Below are 18,934 nucleotides of genomic sequence, written 5' to 3' on the forward strand. Positions count from 1 at the left end.
CTGTGGGCCCCTTGCTGACCCCCAAATCAGCCATTTTTACCTCTAAAACGTCAATTTTAGTCAACTCTTTCATTTTTGGTTAATTTTCTTTTATGGTAATGTTTATCTTTAGTAAAAATTTTATTCTCGATTCATAGACTACATTTTAGTCATAGTTATCTTATTTCTTATTTTATTGTTTGGCCTTAATTAAAGTGTTTTCATTCTTCGTTAGCTATTTAAATACGACATGTGGGGTTCAAAAGATGATTGATTTATTTTTTATAGTAAAACCTTAATCTCAAAGTTTATCTCAAAGTTTCCCTCTGTTTGTAGATTTTCTCAATCTCAATCTCTAACTTTCGTTGTTTAACTAGCCGTCAGAATAATCTCCTATTATGTTCTTTCGTCAGTTGACATCAGAGCTGTAGCATTTTCTTGAGGTGAATTATGATCAGTTTGCATGGTTGGTGGTTGAGGTCGTAGTCGACATGAACAGGTTCTGAATGAGGAAGTCTCTCCCCGCAATCGTAACTTACAAGACGCGATGATTGCAAATTTGCAAAGGTAAATAGTAGAATTATCCTAGCGTCTAGAGGCGCAAAACCTGGAGGGTCAAATTTATGACCAAGAGTCTGAATCTAGTTTCGAAAACTCATATCACCACCGTGCTCTATTTTGGGAGCACCGTGGTCGGGAGGAGTGTCATGGGGACCTCAGTTTCAGAGTGGATCCACTTGAGTTTTCTCGTATGTTATAGGCTGAAGGGTTTATTGATTGGTTGAATGAAGTGGAGCGGATTTTTTATTATACAGAAGTCCCAGATCATGCCAAAGTGAAACTGGTCACCATCAAACTCAATGGCAGAGCATTTGCGTGGTGGGAGCAGTTGAGGTAATCACAAGACAGGCAGGGCAAGGCCAAGATCACTGATTGGGAGAAGATGAATGGTCACTTCCTTCCTTTTGGCCACACTCAAACTCTGTTTCAGCGACTTCACTCGTTGAGGCAGGGCACAAGATCGGTTGATGATTACACAAAAGAGTTCTATCAATTGATAGGCGTAATGATCTATCTAAGATAGAAGAGTAGATGGTGGCGTGGTATTCGGCCAGATTACGACAATCCCTGCAAGATGTCCTCAACCTTCACATGTTGTGGACAGCTTTTGATGCATACCAACGTGCACTCATCGTGGAGAAGTAGCAAAATAGGAGGCCAGTGATCAGAAGCTATCAAAGCAGCCGAGCAATTCGCCCTAAGAAACTGTGGAGATTGAAGAGCTTGTGTAAGATGATGATGAGGATGAAGGCGTGTTGTATGATGATGGCCATGAGACCCTAGTCGTTCGCAAGAGTCTACTGACTCCCAAGGGTGACTCAGGGGACGATTGGTTGAAAATCAATATTTTCCACATGACCTGCACAATAGCCGATAAAGTCTGCAAGATGATCATTGATAGTGGCAGTTATGAGAATGTGGTGTCTGAAGAGGATGTCCATAAATTATAGTTAAAGACAGATCGTCACCCCAAGCTATACAAATTGTCGTGGCTGAATAAAGGTAGTGAGGTAACAGTAGATAGGCAATGCCTAGTGTTTTTTTCGATTGGCAAAAAATATTTTGATAATGCTTGGTGTGATGTTGTATCTATGGATGCTTGTCATGTATTGTTAGGTAGGCCTTGGCAGTATGATCGCAGTTTTATTCACGACGGGCGGAAGAATACGTATTCCCTTAGCATCAAAAGGAAGAAGATTGTGTTGTCACCTCGTCGGGAAGGAACCACCCCTACCCTGCTAGCCATTAGTAATAACATGCTTTCCTTGTCCAGGTTTCTAGAGGAGATTGAGGGTGAAAATGTGATTTACGCTCTGCTGCCTTGTGGGAATAACAGAGGTGCAACAGCTGCTAGTAGAGTTTTCTGACCTGATCTGACCTGATGCCAGAAAATCTTCCTCCTGGGCTGCTGCCTATGAGGAATATTCAGCATCAGATCGACCTTGTTCTAAGATCGAGTTTGCCAAATCGACCTGCATATTGCCTTAGTCCTAAAGAATCTGAAGAGTTGCAGCGTTAGGTGGTGGAGTTATTAGAGAGGGGCTACATCTGTGAGAGCATGAGCCCATGTGCAATCCCTGCCCTGCTGGTACCGAAGAAAGATGATTATTGGCATATGTGTGTTGATAGCAAAGCAATCAACAGAATCACAGTGAAGTACAACTTTCTCATTCCATGCCTAGATGATATGTTGGATCAATTATCCGGTTCTAAAGTCTTCTATAAAATTGATCTTAAAAGTGGATACCACCAGATCAGGATAAGGCTTGGAGATGAGTGAAAGACAGCATTTAAGACGCAGCATGGGTTGTATGAATGGATGGTCATGCCTTTTGGGCTGTCCAATGCGCTCAATACATTCATGAGAATTATGCATTAGGTTTTACGGCCTTTTATGGAAAAATTCGTTATAGTTTACTTCGATAATATTCTCATTTATAGTCCAACATGGGCATCACACTTTGATCACCTTCGAGCTGTTTTTTATATGTTGAGAATGGAGCGTCTGTTCATCAATCAGAAGAAGTGTTATTTCTTCATTACTTCTGTAACTTTCCTTGGTTTTGTTGTGTCTACTGATGGTGTTCATGCAGATTAGTCAAAGATAGATGCGATCTTGAAGTGGCCCAAACTTAAGACCTTGCATGATGTCAGGAGTTTCCATGGATTGGCGTCCTTCTACCGCCAATTTATCAGAAACTTAAGCACTATGATTGCCCCTATTACAGAAGTGCCTTAAGGGATGTGACTTCCAGTGGTCTGAGGATGCAGAGACCAGTTTTCAACTGTTCAAGCAGAAGATGACAGAAGCACTAGTCTTAGCACTTTCAGATTTTGATAAGGTGTTCGAAGTCAATTGTGATGCATTTGGGGTTGGCATTGGTGGTGTTTTGAGTCAGGAGGGGCGGCCGATAGCCTTTTTTAGTGAGAAGCTGTCAAGGTCGAAGAAGAATTATTCCACTTATGATCTAGAGTTCTACGCCATATTTCAGTCTCTGAAGCATTTTCGTTACTACCTAGTACAGAGGGAGTTCATCCTTATCACTGACCACGAGGCCCTGAAGTACATCAATGGCCAACACAAGTTGAGCATGTGACATGCTAAGTGGGTAGCATACTTATAGGAATTCACATCTTCACTAAGGCACCAATCGGGAAGCTTGAACCGGGTTGCAGACGCTTTAAGCCAGTGAGTGGCACTCCTCACCACCATTAGTACTAGAGTGAGGGCTTTGACACTTTCAAAGATTTGTAAGTCGGAGATCTGTCCTTTGGAAAGATTCTTAAGGAAGTAACAAAGAGAATGCGAAGTGATTTTCTCTTGCACGACAAATTTTTATTGTCACCTACAGTTGTGTAACAAACTATTCCTTAAGAGAGCACATTATACAGGAATTGCATGGCGAGGGACACTTTGGGTGAGAAATGACCTTGGTTTTAATCGCTGCAGATTATTATTGGCCCAAGTTTACTAGTGACGTGGCACAATACAAGGCGAGATGTTTCGTGTGCCAGAGAGCGCATGGAACCCTCACCAACACTCCATGGCTTGTACCTGTACCTGATGCTCTATTACTTGTACCTCTGTTACTTGTACCTGATGCTCCATGGCTTGATGTCAGTATGAATTTTGTCTTAGGCTTACCCAGAACCCAACACGCCATTGATTCCATCTTCATTGTGGTCAACCAATTTTCTGAAATGACCCATTTTGTAGCTTGTAGAAAGACCATGGACGCCACCCGCATCGCCCACCTTTATTTTAAGGAGATTGCTCGCCTACATGGTGTTCCTCGGTCTATCACCTCAGATTGGGATACGAAGTTTATGAGTAATTTTTGGAAGAGTTCATGGGAAAAGCTCGGAACGAAGCTAAACTTTACGGATGAGCAAATAAATTGTGGTGGTGAATCGAAGTTTGGGCAACCTCCTGAGAAGTTTGGCAGGTACTAGGCAAAAACATGGGACCTCGCCTTATCACAGGTAAAGTTTCCTTAGAACTGATCCAATAACTGGACTACCTGGTTAAGTCTATTTGAAATTGTGTACAATCAGAATCCGCTGGGCATCCTTGATTTGGTCCTGGTCCCACGGATTAGTCGCCTGAACATCAAGGTTAAGGAGATGGTAGAGCACCTTCAGGGAGTACACGACCAAGTCAAAAAGGAAATTCAGGTGAGCAATGCGAAGTACAAGGTTCATGCGACAATTGTCGCCGCCAGACACTTTTTGAGGTTGGTGATCTTGTTTGGGCTGTACTAGCCCGTGATCGTTTTCCTGTTGGCGAGTACAACAAGTTGAAGGATAGGAAGATTGGACCTTGTGAAGTTCTCCAAAAGATCAACGACAATACATATAAACTACGTCTTCCCAGTCGTATAAGAACTTTAGGTATGTTCAACATCAAACACCTTAGCCCTTGCTTTGTCAACGATAGTGTGAACTTGAGGACAAGTTCATTCCAACTAGGGGAGGCTGATGCAGGCGGATGAGACCTAAGTAGGTAGGAAGAGACTTAGGTTGCGTTTGGATGTTGAGAGGAGTTGAAATGAGTTGAGTTTTTTATGAATAGTAATGAGTTGAGATTGTTGAATGAGTTTAGTGGGGTCCACTTAAAGTGAGTTTAAAATATGTTTGGATGTTAAAATGATTTTAGATATATTTTTATGAAAAGTTGTAAAATAAATGGGACCCACCAATATTTTATACTATTTATGTTACAGTAAATACCGAACAGCTGCACGCCGAAGGCGCCAAGAAACAAAGGTTTTCAATTTGCATCCATTGGCACTGTAGCCAATGCCGCCAGCCTTGACCATGCTTTTTTTTTTTGTATTGTGAATAGTGTCCGTATTCTTTGATTATTGTTATTTTTTATATTACTTTTTCTTTAATTTTTTTTTTTATCCGTTTCCTTAGGTATCATTTTCCTATATATTACCATTTCATTATTTTCATTTTTCATCACTTTTATTTCATTATTTGTATTATTTGTTATTTATGATTTGAGTAAAATTAGTAGTGCCAAGTATCATTATATATCTTTCTTAAAGTTTTTATTTGATTGTATAAAATATTTATTTATTTTGTTATTTTTAATTTTTTACAAATAACAAAATTAATAAAGAATATCATTTTATTATTTAAATTAGTCAATGCATGTAAAAACGGAATTTCCACTACATTTTGTATGTAAATTCCTTCTTGAAATGTAAAAAATAAAAAATAGAAATAAAAAATTATTGAATTAGTGGGAAAAAATACTACTAAGAGCATGGCCACATTTTATTTAATAATTTATTTACATATTAAACATCGATATATATAAATAAAGGGTCCCGAATTGACAATCTATTGTTTCATACTGACGTAACAAAAAGAAATACAATACTATACTAGCAATTAGGTGTTTCCTTATTGACCATAAGTATGCTCCCACATAGGTAATGCAATAGCATCTCTAGTTGCGGCCATCGCCTGTGCTGATGCAGTCGACATGTCAGGAACATGAGCTTCTTCACTAGTGTTGTGATCTGCATCCATTCCTGGATAATCATCGGGATTGCTATATGCTAGAAAATCCTGATCATTAGGTGTAACCATGCGGATGAAGTTATGGATCGTACAACATGCAATAATAAGATATCGTTGTCGAGTTAGAAGGTATGGGGGCATTAAATTTAAAATTCGAAAACGCTTCTTCAACACACCGAAAGTTCGTTCAATGACATTCCGAAGGGATGAATGCCGATAATTAAACACATCTTTATATCCTTGGAAGGTACGAGAGCCTCTTCGTTCAGATCTATGGTACCTTACCCTCGGATATGGTGGCATAAATCCTTCGGTACAGGGAAATGCTGAATCTACTAGATAATAATAACCTGAAAATTTAGAATAGAATATTATTCATTTATAATGTTTGAATAATCCAAATTCTCGCAAACTTTCAAGGTACAAATAAAATAATGTGTAAAAATTACCCTCTTCAGGCCATGGAAAATGGTTCTCCAGACGACTCAACGCATCAATTAAAACACGAGCATCATGGGCTGTACCCTCCCACCCGGAATATACGAATGTGAATTTCATATCGAAATCACATACACACAAGACATTCTGGGAAATCCTGTGATTCCGATTTAAGTATGCATTTGCTACGGAACCCGGCGCAGCTATATGGATCATGACCCCATCCATTGCACCATGACATTTCTGCAAATTTCATTTAAATTCTCATTAATTCCAAAATATCGTATTGCAAACAGTTTTTGACATTTGTAAAATTTTAAGCTACGAAAGGACCGATCATGTAGTGGGCAATATTTACCTCGAACCATGGATAAAGTCTTGGATTTCCTTCAATATAAGGCATCACCCCAGTTGTCTGGCTCCGTTTAATCACACGGCGCGATAGGCGACATAATGCACGCATTACGTTGTACACATGTCGATTTATAGTTTCAACCGAATGTTGAAACAAATTAGCTGCATTCCGTTGAACGACACCATGTCCGACAGTGTAACAAAACATTCCTAAGGCTTCCTCAACCATGACCTCTCGTGACGAATCACGCAAGATATCATCGCTACGTAAACGATCACATAAGCACCGGAATGCATATACCTCCATTCGGAACATCTCGTAACAGGTGTCAGGATGTCCATTAAGTACTGCGATGATGTACTGATAACCACGCAAGCCAATGTTATGTTGTGGCCTGGGCATACGACGTTGGGCATGGAATTGCTGCTCCTCCATCAACATGCCCAAAAGAAGAACCGCTTCTTCCGTACCATCGTTACGGCTAGACCATGTGTACCATTCCGCCCACGTATCAAAATCAATTGTACTTGACGCGTTACTACTAGAGCCCTCCTCACTCGTGTCATTCTCCTCGATATTGTCGTTATCATTCCACGCATTGCTATCATTGTCCATGCTTTCCTTTGAAAAAAAAGATGTTCACAGAAATATTAAACATTACATATTGCATATGAATTTGTCATCCAAATAATAAAAGGAATTCATATAGAGCAGGAACTTAACAATGCAAAATGATTTAAAACTAAATACCAAGTTTGAACTTAAATTAGACAACACGAAATAAGATTGTTAGAAATCACACACCATCTAATAAAGTTAAACATAAAAATAATGTCTCATTTAGTTTAGAAAAACATAGCAAGTCCGGAGTGGGTATGGTCAGGATAGTGACCAAATCCAATCTATTCTCATCGCTGGGGTCATGTGCTGGAAGACATTTAGGACATGAGGATCCATAAACGCTTTTACTGCACGAAGATGAACGTCCGGTGGTAGGGGAGGGGTGATATCCTGCAAAAACTTCATACACTGTGCTACATTGTTAAAGCCTGCATCCGACCCACTATTCTCATCGCCTCTACTTCGCTTGGTGCTGCAAAGTTCAAACATCTTTGCATCCAATTCTAGCCGTTGTTCAGAAGTGGCGGCAAGTTTTTGTATGGCATCACTAAGCACTGGTGAGAATGATGGTCCGGCTGCGTCCCTACGTCGCCTACGAGGAGCCCTTCGCTGTGAGACCCCTCCTTGAGTCGATGGAGTCATGGTAATGTCATCCAAATCAACCGTCGTGTCTAATCCAACCCCACTACCCAACACGGGACCTCGGGCCCTCAATTCCTCCTCCAGGTGCTGCTCCTCCTCTCTAGAAGGGGGTTCCTGTGTTGAAGCATAATGCAAAACCCCTGTTGCGACGGCCTGACCAAAAATCGTGCAAAGGATGTCGTAGTTGGCACAACCGTTGGTCTTGTACTTTTTCCATTGGGATCGGACCTAAGAAATAGTAAAAATAATTACACAAGTTGAAACAAATTGATAAAATCATTTAATCATTTAATTGGCCATAAATTATAAATTGATAAAAGCATTTAATCATATATTTAACCATAAATTATATAAAGAAAATGCAAGAAATCTCAAATACATGAAGGTTAAGCCAAATGAAGACGGTGTTTACCCGGATCGCGTTTGCCCAATGTTCTTCCGTAGCAACAACAGTTTTTGTGATGGGGTTCCAACCCATCCCCGTTTGGCCCATTAAATCTGTAAACTCGCGTTGCGTCTTCTTAAGACGGGCAATTTTCCCCTTCACTTGTAATGCATTAACTGGTCTAATTCCAAGTTGATTGAGGCGTGTGACAAGTCGGTCAATGTCACGACTTGTAACTCTAGACCCCACCAATTTACCGTCCAATGTTTCCTGGTACAAAATATCAACCAACATCTCCTCCAACCCACCAGACCACAGTTCACGATCACGTATAACCTCTACGTCGTCATCCATGGTATGCTGCTAATGGCGAACAATGACAATGCAAACAATAGATAATGCAAACAATGCAAACAATAGACAATGCACTTACGAGTAAGAACAATTTAGAATGTATTTGTAGTGTCAATGTTCTAATACCTTGTACGAGGATCTGCTGGATGAGCGTATAAAATAGGGCTGCAATTCATACATAGCAATTAGAATGAAATCTGCCCAAAAATTGACAATTACCATCCCCTAGAACTATAACCTCAACCAGATCGTATAACTGCAGTCTGAAAAGACCAAATATCTTAACACCATATACACAATAATTTGAACAGTTTCTACATACAGAAAGGACCCCAAAAGAAAGCAAAGATAAAAAAAGCTTTAAAACTTTATATATATTACATATATAAAGTTTTGATAACTTTATATATACTAATGTGGGAAAGGAATATATATTACGCAGAATATATATATATATATATATATATTACCAAGTAATGGCTGTTTCAGTATATTTGATATTTTCAGTAATTTATGTTTGAAAAAACCATAATAGATATATAACAATCCAGAGCTTCCAATAATCAAATGTACTAAGGATAGCAATATACAGTGAGAAGATGACAAATTGAAAGTGAAACTGAAAAGAGTAGTTTCAGCTTTAATGAAACTAAAGTACAAAAACAAATTGAAAGTGAAGTACAAAAACTCTAGTGGAGTTTGTTGCTTATTATATGCTTATAAATTTATTTTCGTATTTTTCACGGGAGTACACTTTTCCCAAACAAAAATAGAAAGTAGTAAACAAACAATGGATTAGAAAAGTTGCATCCATACCCAACAATTTATAAGAAAATAAATTTATAAGCATATAATAAGCAACAAAACAACAACAATGCAAGAAATTGTTAAACCAGAGTGCATTACACCTAAAAACAGAAAAGAAAAGGAAAAAAAACGCGAACTAGTGTTCAAGACTTCTAGTACATTTTATAATTTAGAAATAGAGTAAGAAAATAAACAAGAAACTTAAAAAAACCAATAACAGAGGTGAGAAAAATGTTAATAAAGATCACACACCACCCAGAAAATAAAAAAGGAAGAAAAATAAAATAAGATTACTAGGAAAATAAAGAGTCAATTGAATTAGTGATAATCAGTCATGTTTATAACAAATCAGAAAATCCCAATAAGAACTTACAGAATTCCATGCTTTACTGTAGGGAAGGCATCTAAACCATCACCTACTACTGACAACTCCATCCCTTCTTATTATCCCCCACCACTAAGAATTCCATGTCCCTATACTCTCTACAACAAGCCGTAGAAGGCATTTCTTCTCATTCTTGGGTTTGGGTTTTTAGCAACCCTCTGGGCTGGTGTAAGAAAGCTCCTTCCCAGCTTAGATTCACAGTCACATTTTACTCCACACAGGAAAAGCAGATAGAAAATAACTCATTTGGGCTATAAAACTAGTTTTTCTGAGAATTGGGTTGATCTGTGTTTACTACATGGGGTCAACTTGATTATATATTTCTTGGATTTTCTTAGGCCAGAGATCTGAGATTGTGGGTTTCGGTTTTTTTCTCTGGGAACAAGGAATGGTGAAAGGGTTTCTAAGATCTGGACTTTGAGGGTTGCCTTTGGGAATCTAATCATACGAAGGTAAATTGGTGGGGTCTATATTTCTAGACTATCTAAAGTGCATGACATTGCCCCCATGGAACCCGTCACTAAAGCTGCCATGCATGGCAGCAAGGCTGCTACAGATCATTCTGCTGGAAGCTTTCTTCTTTTTGCTTTGACATGATTCTTGTTAGAAGAATAGAAGCAGCTTAGGAGACCTTCTAATTGAGCCTAACATTTCTATTGTACGAATGCACATGACACCACTTTGGTCTTCATAAGTTGGGTTTTGCAACACAACTTGCCAATAGCCCATTGCTTGAACAGTAAGGATGATAAACTTTACACCCAGAACTCTAATTGAATGGGTTTAAGCCTTTAAGCTGCATCTTTATTTATTTAGGTAGGCCCATAAAACTGGTAGCAATCCCTGCTAATAATGTTGACTTCGGCCAGGTGATCTGTGCCCCCCCTAAAATCAAATTTTGCGGTGGCCAAGCCTGACTCTGTTTATTCCCCCCATCGGCCTCCATTTGTGACCCATTTGTGTACACATTAATAAACTTTTAGCAAACAGAAAATAAATCACTACGACTGTCATGCATCATAATTTTTTTTCCCAACTTCTTTGAATCAAATTCCTTTTTCCTCTGTCCAGACTCCCAGTACGTACATTAGTCTTCACGAGCTAGTATGTATTTTATGTGTACGACTTCTAGTCATCTAAGTCTTTATATCAGGTTCTTAGTATGTTATGGTGCTATTATGATCATTTCCAATTAGAAAAACCACCTTCGATTGCCTCCTCCCACATCTTGTAATCATAAAAATGAGCATTTTCGTATACATCCTTGAAGATGGATGCTATTTAGTCATATATTTTGTGCAAGGTGTCTGGGATAAAAGACTACTACTTCTTTCTTCCTTTCCTTTCACCTTCGGTCTGTAGTAGCCTAGTGTGTTGCTAATTCACTTAAACTTCAATGATATTACGAAGACACACTTAAAATTTTTTATGGCATTCGATATTATGTCTCACATTTCTATTTTCAGAACGGTGACAAGGAACAATATTACTATGAACACACCTAGACCTAGTATAGAGCAAGTCCTATGAAAAAGAAAATAATCATAGCCAAAGATTGATTGAAATCTGAAAATATACTATAATCAAACCCATTTGTCTGTTTTGTTTGGAAACTTACTCCGGTGACAAATATCAAATACAAGAGGGTCAAATACAAAACTTGATTATGACATGATCATACACAGCCTCGTTTGTTTCACAATTCTTTTCAAAAGTGTGATTTATTTGTATTCATATAGTGGGTCGGTTGCAAAATGTAAATAAAGGTTGTAAATAAAGGTTAAGCTACCATACCAATCTTTCATAAGTAAATCATACATTGCACTCCACATGTTTGACTAAATTCTGATGAAATGCATATACGGCAAATGTGTAAAATAAAGTTCAGATAGTCGCTTACCCGGTAAGATCGCGTCCTTGGAGCCGTGATTACTGAGCTCTTGATGGTTCGCCTTCGGTTGCGAAGCTTGACTGTGGAGGCCCTTTGCTTCCGTAGTAAAAAAATTGTGGTGGTTTTAGTTGAGTTCGGCATGGCCATTATATAGGAATACAACAGAGGAGATGATCACGCGGGTTTGTACTAGCACCTGCAAGTGATTGGAAAGAATTGAGTTGAGAGCAGAGGTAAAGAATCAAATTGTACCCGGAGTGTGTTCTGTTTATTTACCACGCTGAAGGGATGTTCGTCAGTGGGTACATATAGCTTCAGACGGGAAGGACAAGCCCAAAGGTGCTCCTCTACTGTTGGAGCACGCGGGTTGCAGACGGCTGTGACTCCGTCGATGGGAAGCTCTTCCATTGAAACAGTGGCTGCACACATCTAACAACCAACCCGTCGACTATGGGGGACGATGGCACGATTCATCGATCGAACCTAGTTTTCAAGCTGCCTTCTTGCGATTCCAGCTAACATTCCTAAGGCGCGCGATTACGGTTAGACCATGGAGGAATCCGTTGGATTTTGAATGGAACGGTAGTTTTGGGAATATTGGGGAAGATGGACGGGAAAGAGAGAGGGAGAGATAGAGGAGTTGTAACGGGAAAAAAAAAAAAAAAATCAAATGGGCAGACCGAGTCAGGAATCTCTGCAAAGTAGGGAGATGTCGATTTCATCTACAGTGTAGAAATAAGTTGCGGTTTGAAACTCGGCTAAAATGTACGTTTGGATGGCAGACGAAGTCTAAAAAGGAACTAATCTGAGCTGATTTCAGCATCCAAACGAAGCCTTAAGTAGACTGATGCAGGGGGATGAGACTTAAGGCTGGTTTGGAGTTAGAGATGATATGAGATTATTTTAGATGAAAGTTTAAAAAATATTGTTAGAATATTATTTTGTGATTTGAAAAAGTTGAATTGTTTATTATATTTTGTGTGAAAAATTAAAAAATTTATAATAATAATATTAGATAAGATGAAACACTTTATGAATCCAAACGGGGCAAACTCAGGCAAGGCCACTTATCTCTCGGTTGGGCAAGGAGATCCCTCAATTGGGTGAAGATACTTCTCTCTTGGTTGGTTGGGCGAGGAAAAGTGGCGACATCCGTATTTTAACTATAATTTTGGCTACATATGTCATAATTGTGCATATGACCCCAATCCGGAAAGCTCTCTTTGGCGCACACGTCGTGGTCACTATATTTCACTTGGTGGGCCCATTGTCAACCCCAAAATCAGCCTTTTTTTACCTCCGAAGCGTCAATTTTAGTTGACTCTTTCATTTTTGGTTAATTTTCTTTTATGATAATATTTATCTTAAGTAACGATTTTATTCTGAATTCTTAGACTACATTTTAGTCATAGTTATCTTATTTCTTATTCTATTATTTAGCCTTAATTATATGTTTCCAATCTTTATTAACTATTTAAGCCTGACTTGTAGGTTTCAAAAGATGATTTATTTATTTTTTATGGTAAAATCTTAATTTTAGAGTTTCTTTTTGTTTGTAAATTTTTTCAATCTCATTCTCTAACTTTTGTTATTTAACTAGCCATAAGAATAGAATAGTCTCCTATTATCCGGCGTCACTTGCATCCTATGGTGTCATATGGAGTATAGAGAGGGAAAGAGCAAAAGTCCAATTAAAAAGTCGTACCTCCAAATGGACGTAGACAAATTACAAATGTCTTCTCAACTTACCCTTTCGAAAGCTTGAAATAAAGAAAGTTGGGAGGCCTAAAAGTCTTCTCATTTAAATAAATGAAGAGAAATGTTTTATGATTTATAAATAAGTTATATAAAAGTTAAGGTAACTAAATATTTTATGTTAGATTATAAAATTATTTTTAATATAAAATATATCTAATTTTATTATATTAAACTATATCAATTTATAAATTTATTTTTATACCATCTCTTTATAATTATAGAATTTTGTATAAAGAAAAAAAAGTGGAAGATTAACTTCTTTTTTTATTTTAAAAGAAAAAATGATAGAAGAATAATTATATTACAATCTAATTACAGCTGAGTATATAAAAATATATTTTTTAATTTACTTTGAGCAGCTGCGAGAATAAAATCATCCAAATTATCTAATATTTAATTTTATTTTATTTTAAAAAGATTGTTAATTTTGAGCTCAAATTGTGAATTTTTTTATTTTTTAAATAAAATTTAATAATTAAAAAATTAAAAATTAAAAATTAAAAAAAAATCTAATATTAAATTTATACAACTAACAAGTAGAATCTCTATTGAATTATAAATTTTTATAAAATTTATAAACAATTAATATCTAACTAGTTTATATTTATCCAAAATAACAATATATTATATGCCTATAAATATTATTAGTATATACACTTAATATGATAGCATATATCTATTTCATATATGGTTCTCATATACTAGTATATTAAATTATTAAGTTTTATCGACTAATTATTATACAAATTATAAAATATACTTATGAAGTATATTCACTATATAGACATAAATAATTAGATTACATATTATATATTTAATTATAAAAGTGGTTTGTTTATATTATTAGTGACTGAGTTTGCTTATATTATGTATTTAATTATAAAAGTAGTTTGCTTATATTATTAGACATAAAATATACATAGGTATATATATATATATATATATATCAATATATTATTGAGTTTTAATCAAGTCGAGCTAATGAGTCGACTCGAACATAAACGAGCGAGCCTTAGCTAAGTCAAGTCGAGTTTTGTTGGATATGTATCATTTACAATTCAAGCAGGTATCTATTTTTATGAGCGATTTTTTTTTTCACGAGTTCGATTATTATCATTTTGTTTTATCTTATTTAATTATTATAATTTTTTTAAATTTTTTATATAAAATAAAATAAATAATTTAACTTTTTAAAATTTTAAAATAAAAATAATATTATAAAAATATTTTTTATCATTATTTTTTTTAACTCTTACCTTTAATTTTAATTCATTACATTTCATTTCTTGTGATCTCATAAAACAAACGAAGCCTTTGAATTTCTTTTCCTTTTACTCTCACCGATCGAAAGAGTCTATCTGATCTTCTTCTTGTGTCTCCGGGCGTCTCTCTCGCGAGTCCAAAAGCCGAGGTTTGTTTTTCGGAATTCCAGATTAGAAAGTCATCGGGAAACGATGTCGTCGGGGAGGAAGATAACGCTGAGAAGCTCGGACGGCGAGACTTTCGAGGTGGATGAGGCGGTGGCACTGGAGTCTCAGACGATCAAGCACATGATCGAGGACGACTGCGCCGACAATGGCATACCGCTCCCGAACGTGACCAGCAAAATCCTCTCCAAGGTCATAGAGTACTGCAAGAAACACGTCGAGGCCCCCAAGGCCGAGGACCGCGCCGCCTCCCTGGACGAGGACCTCAAGACCTGGGACGCCGAGTTCGTCAAGGTCGACCAGGCCACCCTTTTCGATCTTATCCTGGTCCGTATTATTTTCCCTTCTCAATCAAATCCCTTCCGATTTTGATTTTCTTCTTTTCTTTTCCTGACGATTAGGGTTTTATTTTTTCTATTCCCTAATTTTCGGTGGTGAATTTTTTAAATGGTCTTTGTTGTAGGGTTTTGGCTTCGATTTCCTGCCTTTGGTGTCCATGTTTTTTTTTTTCCCCCCAATACTTTTTTTTGATAAGTAAAAAAAAATAAGTACTGATCTACCTTTTTTTTCCCCAATACTGATCTACCTTTTTTCAGTTTTTCGTTTATTTGGTCTCTATTGAACTGGAATTTTTTTTTTTTTTTTTGATAAGTAAGTCTCTATTGAACTGGAATTGCCCCATACTTGTTATTGCGCAACAGTGTGCAGGGCTTGGTTTGATAATTTTGGAGCGTAAAGGAACGGTGAAGTTTTGCTAAATGCCAGCTCTTCTTTACTTTTAGAGTTTCTGCGGGATCAAATAAACCATTCCCGATTTTTACTCTTCATATTTTATTCTTTAGGATGTTGTTTTAACAGGTAAATTATACACCTTCCTAATTATCTACGAGTTGTACACTTGCCATTGGATATATGTCTAAAGTCAATTGCTGATGGTTCATAGAATTTGTATGGCAAGCGTGCTTGCAAAAGGGAAGCATCGAGTTCCAAGGAATATTTGGTTGTGTTGAAGTGTTTAGAAGTTCATGTAACGCTATACAAGTTCCCCCCCGATACTCTTTACTCAATTGTCTCAAGGATTGCTTTTGGCTAATCAATTGGATTTATTTCATCAGCCTTGCAACTTTTTTTGTGTGTTCGTATATGGAATTAATCTAGTGGCTCTTTCTGTTTTCTGTTATGAAATATTGCTTTTGCAAACCATAGACTTGCTCTTACCTTTTCAATCTTGAAGTTCTTGCCGAATAGAATATAGTTTATGCTTATAATCGGTGGTTACCCCGTAATTATCAGATCTCTTGACTTTCTTTCTTTACTTGAGGTCCAGTTTGCTTAGGCGTTGCTCTTTTATACGTCCCATCTACTGGGATCTTTCCTGATCTTATGATCAATAAAATCTTGTTTACCGATTAGAAAAAAAAGGTCCAGTTAGTATGATAACCTAGCATTGTTCTTTGAACCTGTAATATACTTTGTAGACCATGGGTTGATTTCATGTGGTCCATATAGAGATTAAATTGTACCAACAGGAATGTTGTAAGGGACTCTGTTATTTGTTCTTGCATATAACATGCACTAAATTACTACAACGATGTATAAGTTACTTCTACGGTATTTGGTTGGGAGACAAAATTCACTTCGGAAATATGTCTGATTTGTAGGCTGCAAACTATCTGAACATCAAGAGTTTGCTGGATCTGACTTGCCAGACAGTGGCTGACATGATCAAGGGCAAAACCCCCGAGGAAATCCGCAAGACATTCAACATCAAGAATGACTTCACACCAGAGGAAGAAGAGGAGGTTCGCAGGGAGAACCAATGGGCCTTTGAGTAAAAGATCCAAATTGAAAAGTCCTGTATTTTTCGTGGCTTATGTTTTTCTTTTGTGCTGAGGAAGGGGATGTTGTTTCAATGTGTCCAAGACTTTCTAGTTATTCAAGTACTATCTAGTTGCTGCTGCTATGAACAATGGTTGTTTTGCTTAAACATGTGCCCCCACCCGCTTCCCCCTATTAGTATGTTAGTGTGGTACATGTTCTCTTCTCAGCTATGTCTGATGCAAAAGGTGATTCACCATCCACTTTGTTGTCTCTTCAGCTGTTTATTTATGATGGCTTAATCTTATCAACTGTATCTTGAAGTCTAGAAGTCCGTTTGGTTCTTTGCCGAGGGCCAATGCACCCCTAGCATTAGTCGAGACCCTGTTCTCGGATATCCAGTGCCAATAAAAAAAAAAAGTCCTTTTGGTTCTTAACTGGAACTTTGCCTGATAATTGCATCAGTCCAGCGTCCATCTTACTGCATTCCATTGGGTTGTAGCAGTATATAATTTCACATTGTCACTGTCAAAACGTCGACCATTTTGTGTAGTCACGAAGTCGCTCATTTATTTTTCACATTATCAGTGTCCTTGAAGTGAATGGTTCATCTTTCCTCTTATCTTGTTTTTCCAAGCTGGGTTAAAAGAGCACAATCCGGATGACTTTCATCTTTCATCTTTCATCTATTACTGGCGATAGAAATGCAGTGCTCATTAGTTCTTCAATCGTATACATATGTACATCAGAACATAAGCAGCATAATCGTTAATGAACCAGTCTTGCTGAAATTCTGTCTTTACTGGTCTCCCGACTCCTATTACAAATTGACTCTTTTCTTTAGTCCAAATGAATGACCCAAGTACATCTTATTAATCGGGTTGCGGTTGGACAAGAAAATATCACTTCATCAGCTTCTCATCGTTCTTCCACTTCGACATTTATTCCGCTGGGCGCATCCACTTTTAAAGTATAGACAGTTACACAATCTCCAGGATATTAGTCACTGTTTTGTTTGCTTACATTGTTGCTCTCTTATCCAAAATTGGATATGTAATTACCATTAAGTACGTGGGGCAAGCAAAACCAAAACCAAAACCATCCGGAATGGTTTATGCGATCGCTCCAATTGTAGATATATCAAACCCAGAATAGCAAAGGTAGTTCGAATCAGTCTATGGTGCCGGACTCGCACCAGGACCCAGGTGACAAGGGTCCAGACTCAGTCTCCTCCTCTGCGCCGTGCTCAATGAGCACCTGAGTCCGTTGTTATTGGCGCTTTCAGATTTTGTTTGAAGACGCTGCAAACAAGACTACTCTACCAATGAAGTGAACCCATAATATTTAGTAGAGGTATCCATGTCCGAGGGAGCTTAGGAAACACATTTGTGCCTGATATAATACACGAATGTGAAAATGCGATCACAATATGGATGGATGGATGCTCGGAGGAAAAAGATGACAAAGTCCAAAAAAAGAGAGGAAAAAAAAATCATGCACCGAAGGACGACAATGAAATTGATCCCAAGCAGAGGAAAAAACGACATTCCGTTGCCGGGAATCGAACCCGGGTCTCCTGGGTGAAAGCCAGATATCCTAACCGCTGGACGACAACGGATTGTTAATGGGAATGATACAATTTTTATATAATGTATAACTACCTTTAATAAATCTTTACGCCTAGAGATGTGTAGAGAGACAAATGAACCAATTCTGTTTGAGCTTACGTAAATTTATTTGACCCGATCTAATACTTTTAGCGAAGGATTAGGTCTAATATATTTTGTAAGGATTTAAGAAAAACTTAAAGAGCACATTAAGCTTGTTGAGGATAACAGCAACTGGATATTAAAAGAGTTTTGCTATTCATTATCTCTACACATCACATACTACACTTATTTTTTAATTTTTAATTTTTTTCTCTTACCAAATGAGTGGTATATGAATAATGAGTAGAAGAACTAAATTAGTTTAGGAAGAATAAAACTAAATTTTTTTAAAAAAAATAAAAATAAGTCTGGTGTGTGGAATGATGAGTAGCAAAACTCTATTAAAATTAGAAAATTAAAAAGTAATTAACGATAAAGAAGTGTGAGTGGCATTATGCCGAGCCCTTCTACTTATTATCCCTACACCACATACCACACATGTTTTTTTATTTTGTTTTCTTCTTGCTAACCTAAATGAATTTTTTTATTTATCATCTGTATATCACACATTTGATAAGGAGAAAATAAAAATAAAAAATAAAAAAATCATATGTGATATGTGGTGTATGAATAATGAGTTATGTTTTTCTTATTTTTATGGTCGGCCAGTTAAAAAAATATATATTTATTTAGCAGTAGTAGTGATGATATGTTAATTTGTTTGTTTAAGCAGCAATTGAATGAGTAATGATGGATATGGTTATGGCGTGTGCAAGCATTATGCACTTTTTTTAAAAAAAAATCAATAAATATGAAATCTACATAAAAAA

At 37.0% G+C, this 18,934-nt stretch overlaps 1 protein-coding gene and 1 non-coding gene across 2 annotated transcripts; one reads left to right on the forward strand and one right to left on the reverse strand.

Moving 5' to 3' along the window:
* Positions 1-14,484: 14,484 nt before the first annotated feature.
* LOC109011235 (SKP1-like protein 1B) lies at positions 14,485-16,728 on the forward strand. The gene is made up of 2 exons (XM_018992349.2): positions 14,485-14,964; positions 16,299-16,728. The coding sequence occupies exons 1-2, from the start codon at positions 14,665-14,667 to the stop codon at positions 16,470-16,472; spliced, it is 474 nt and encodes a 157-aa protein (XP_018847894.1). The 5' UTR covers positions 14,485-14,664; the 3' UTR covers positions 16,473-16,728.
* A 1,273-nt stretch (positions 16,729-18,001) lies between these two features.
* On the reverse strand, positions 18,002-18,073 carry TRNAE-UUC. The gene has a single exon. It is a non-coding gene; the product is annotated as a tRNA-Glu (tRNA).
* Between the last annotated feature and the right edge of the window lie 861 nt (positions 18,074-18,934).

This window comes from Juglans regia, chromosome 8 (assembly GCF_001411555.2).
Source record: "Juglans regia cultivar Chandler chromosome 8, Walnut 2.0, whole genome shotgun sequence".
Lineage (NCBI taxonomy): Eukaryota > Viridiplantae > Streptophyta > Magnoliopsida > Fagales > Juglandaceae > Juglans > Juglans regia.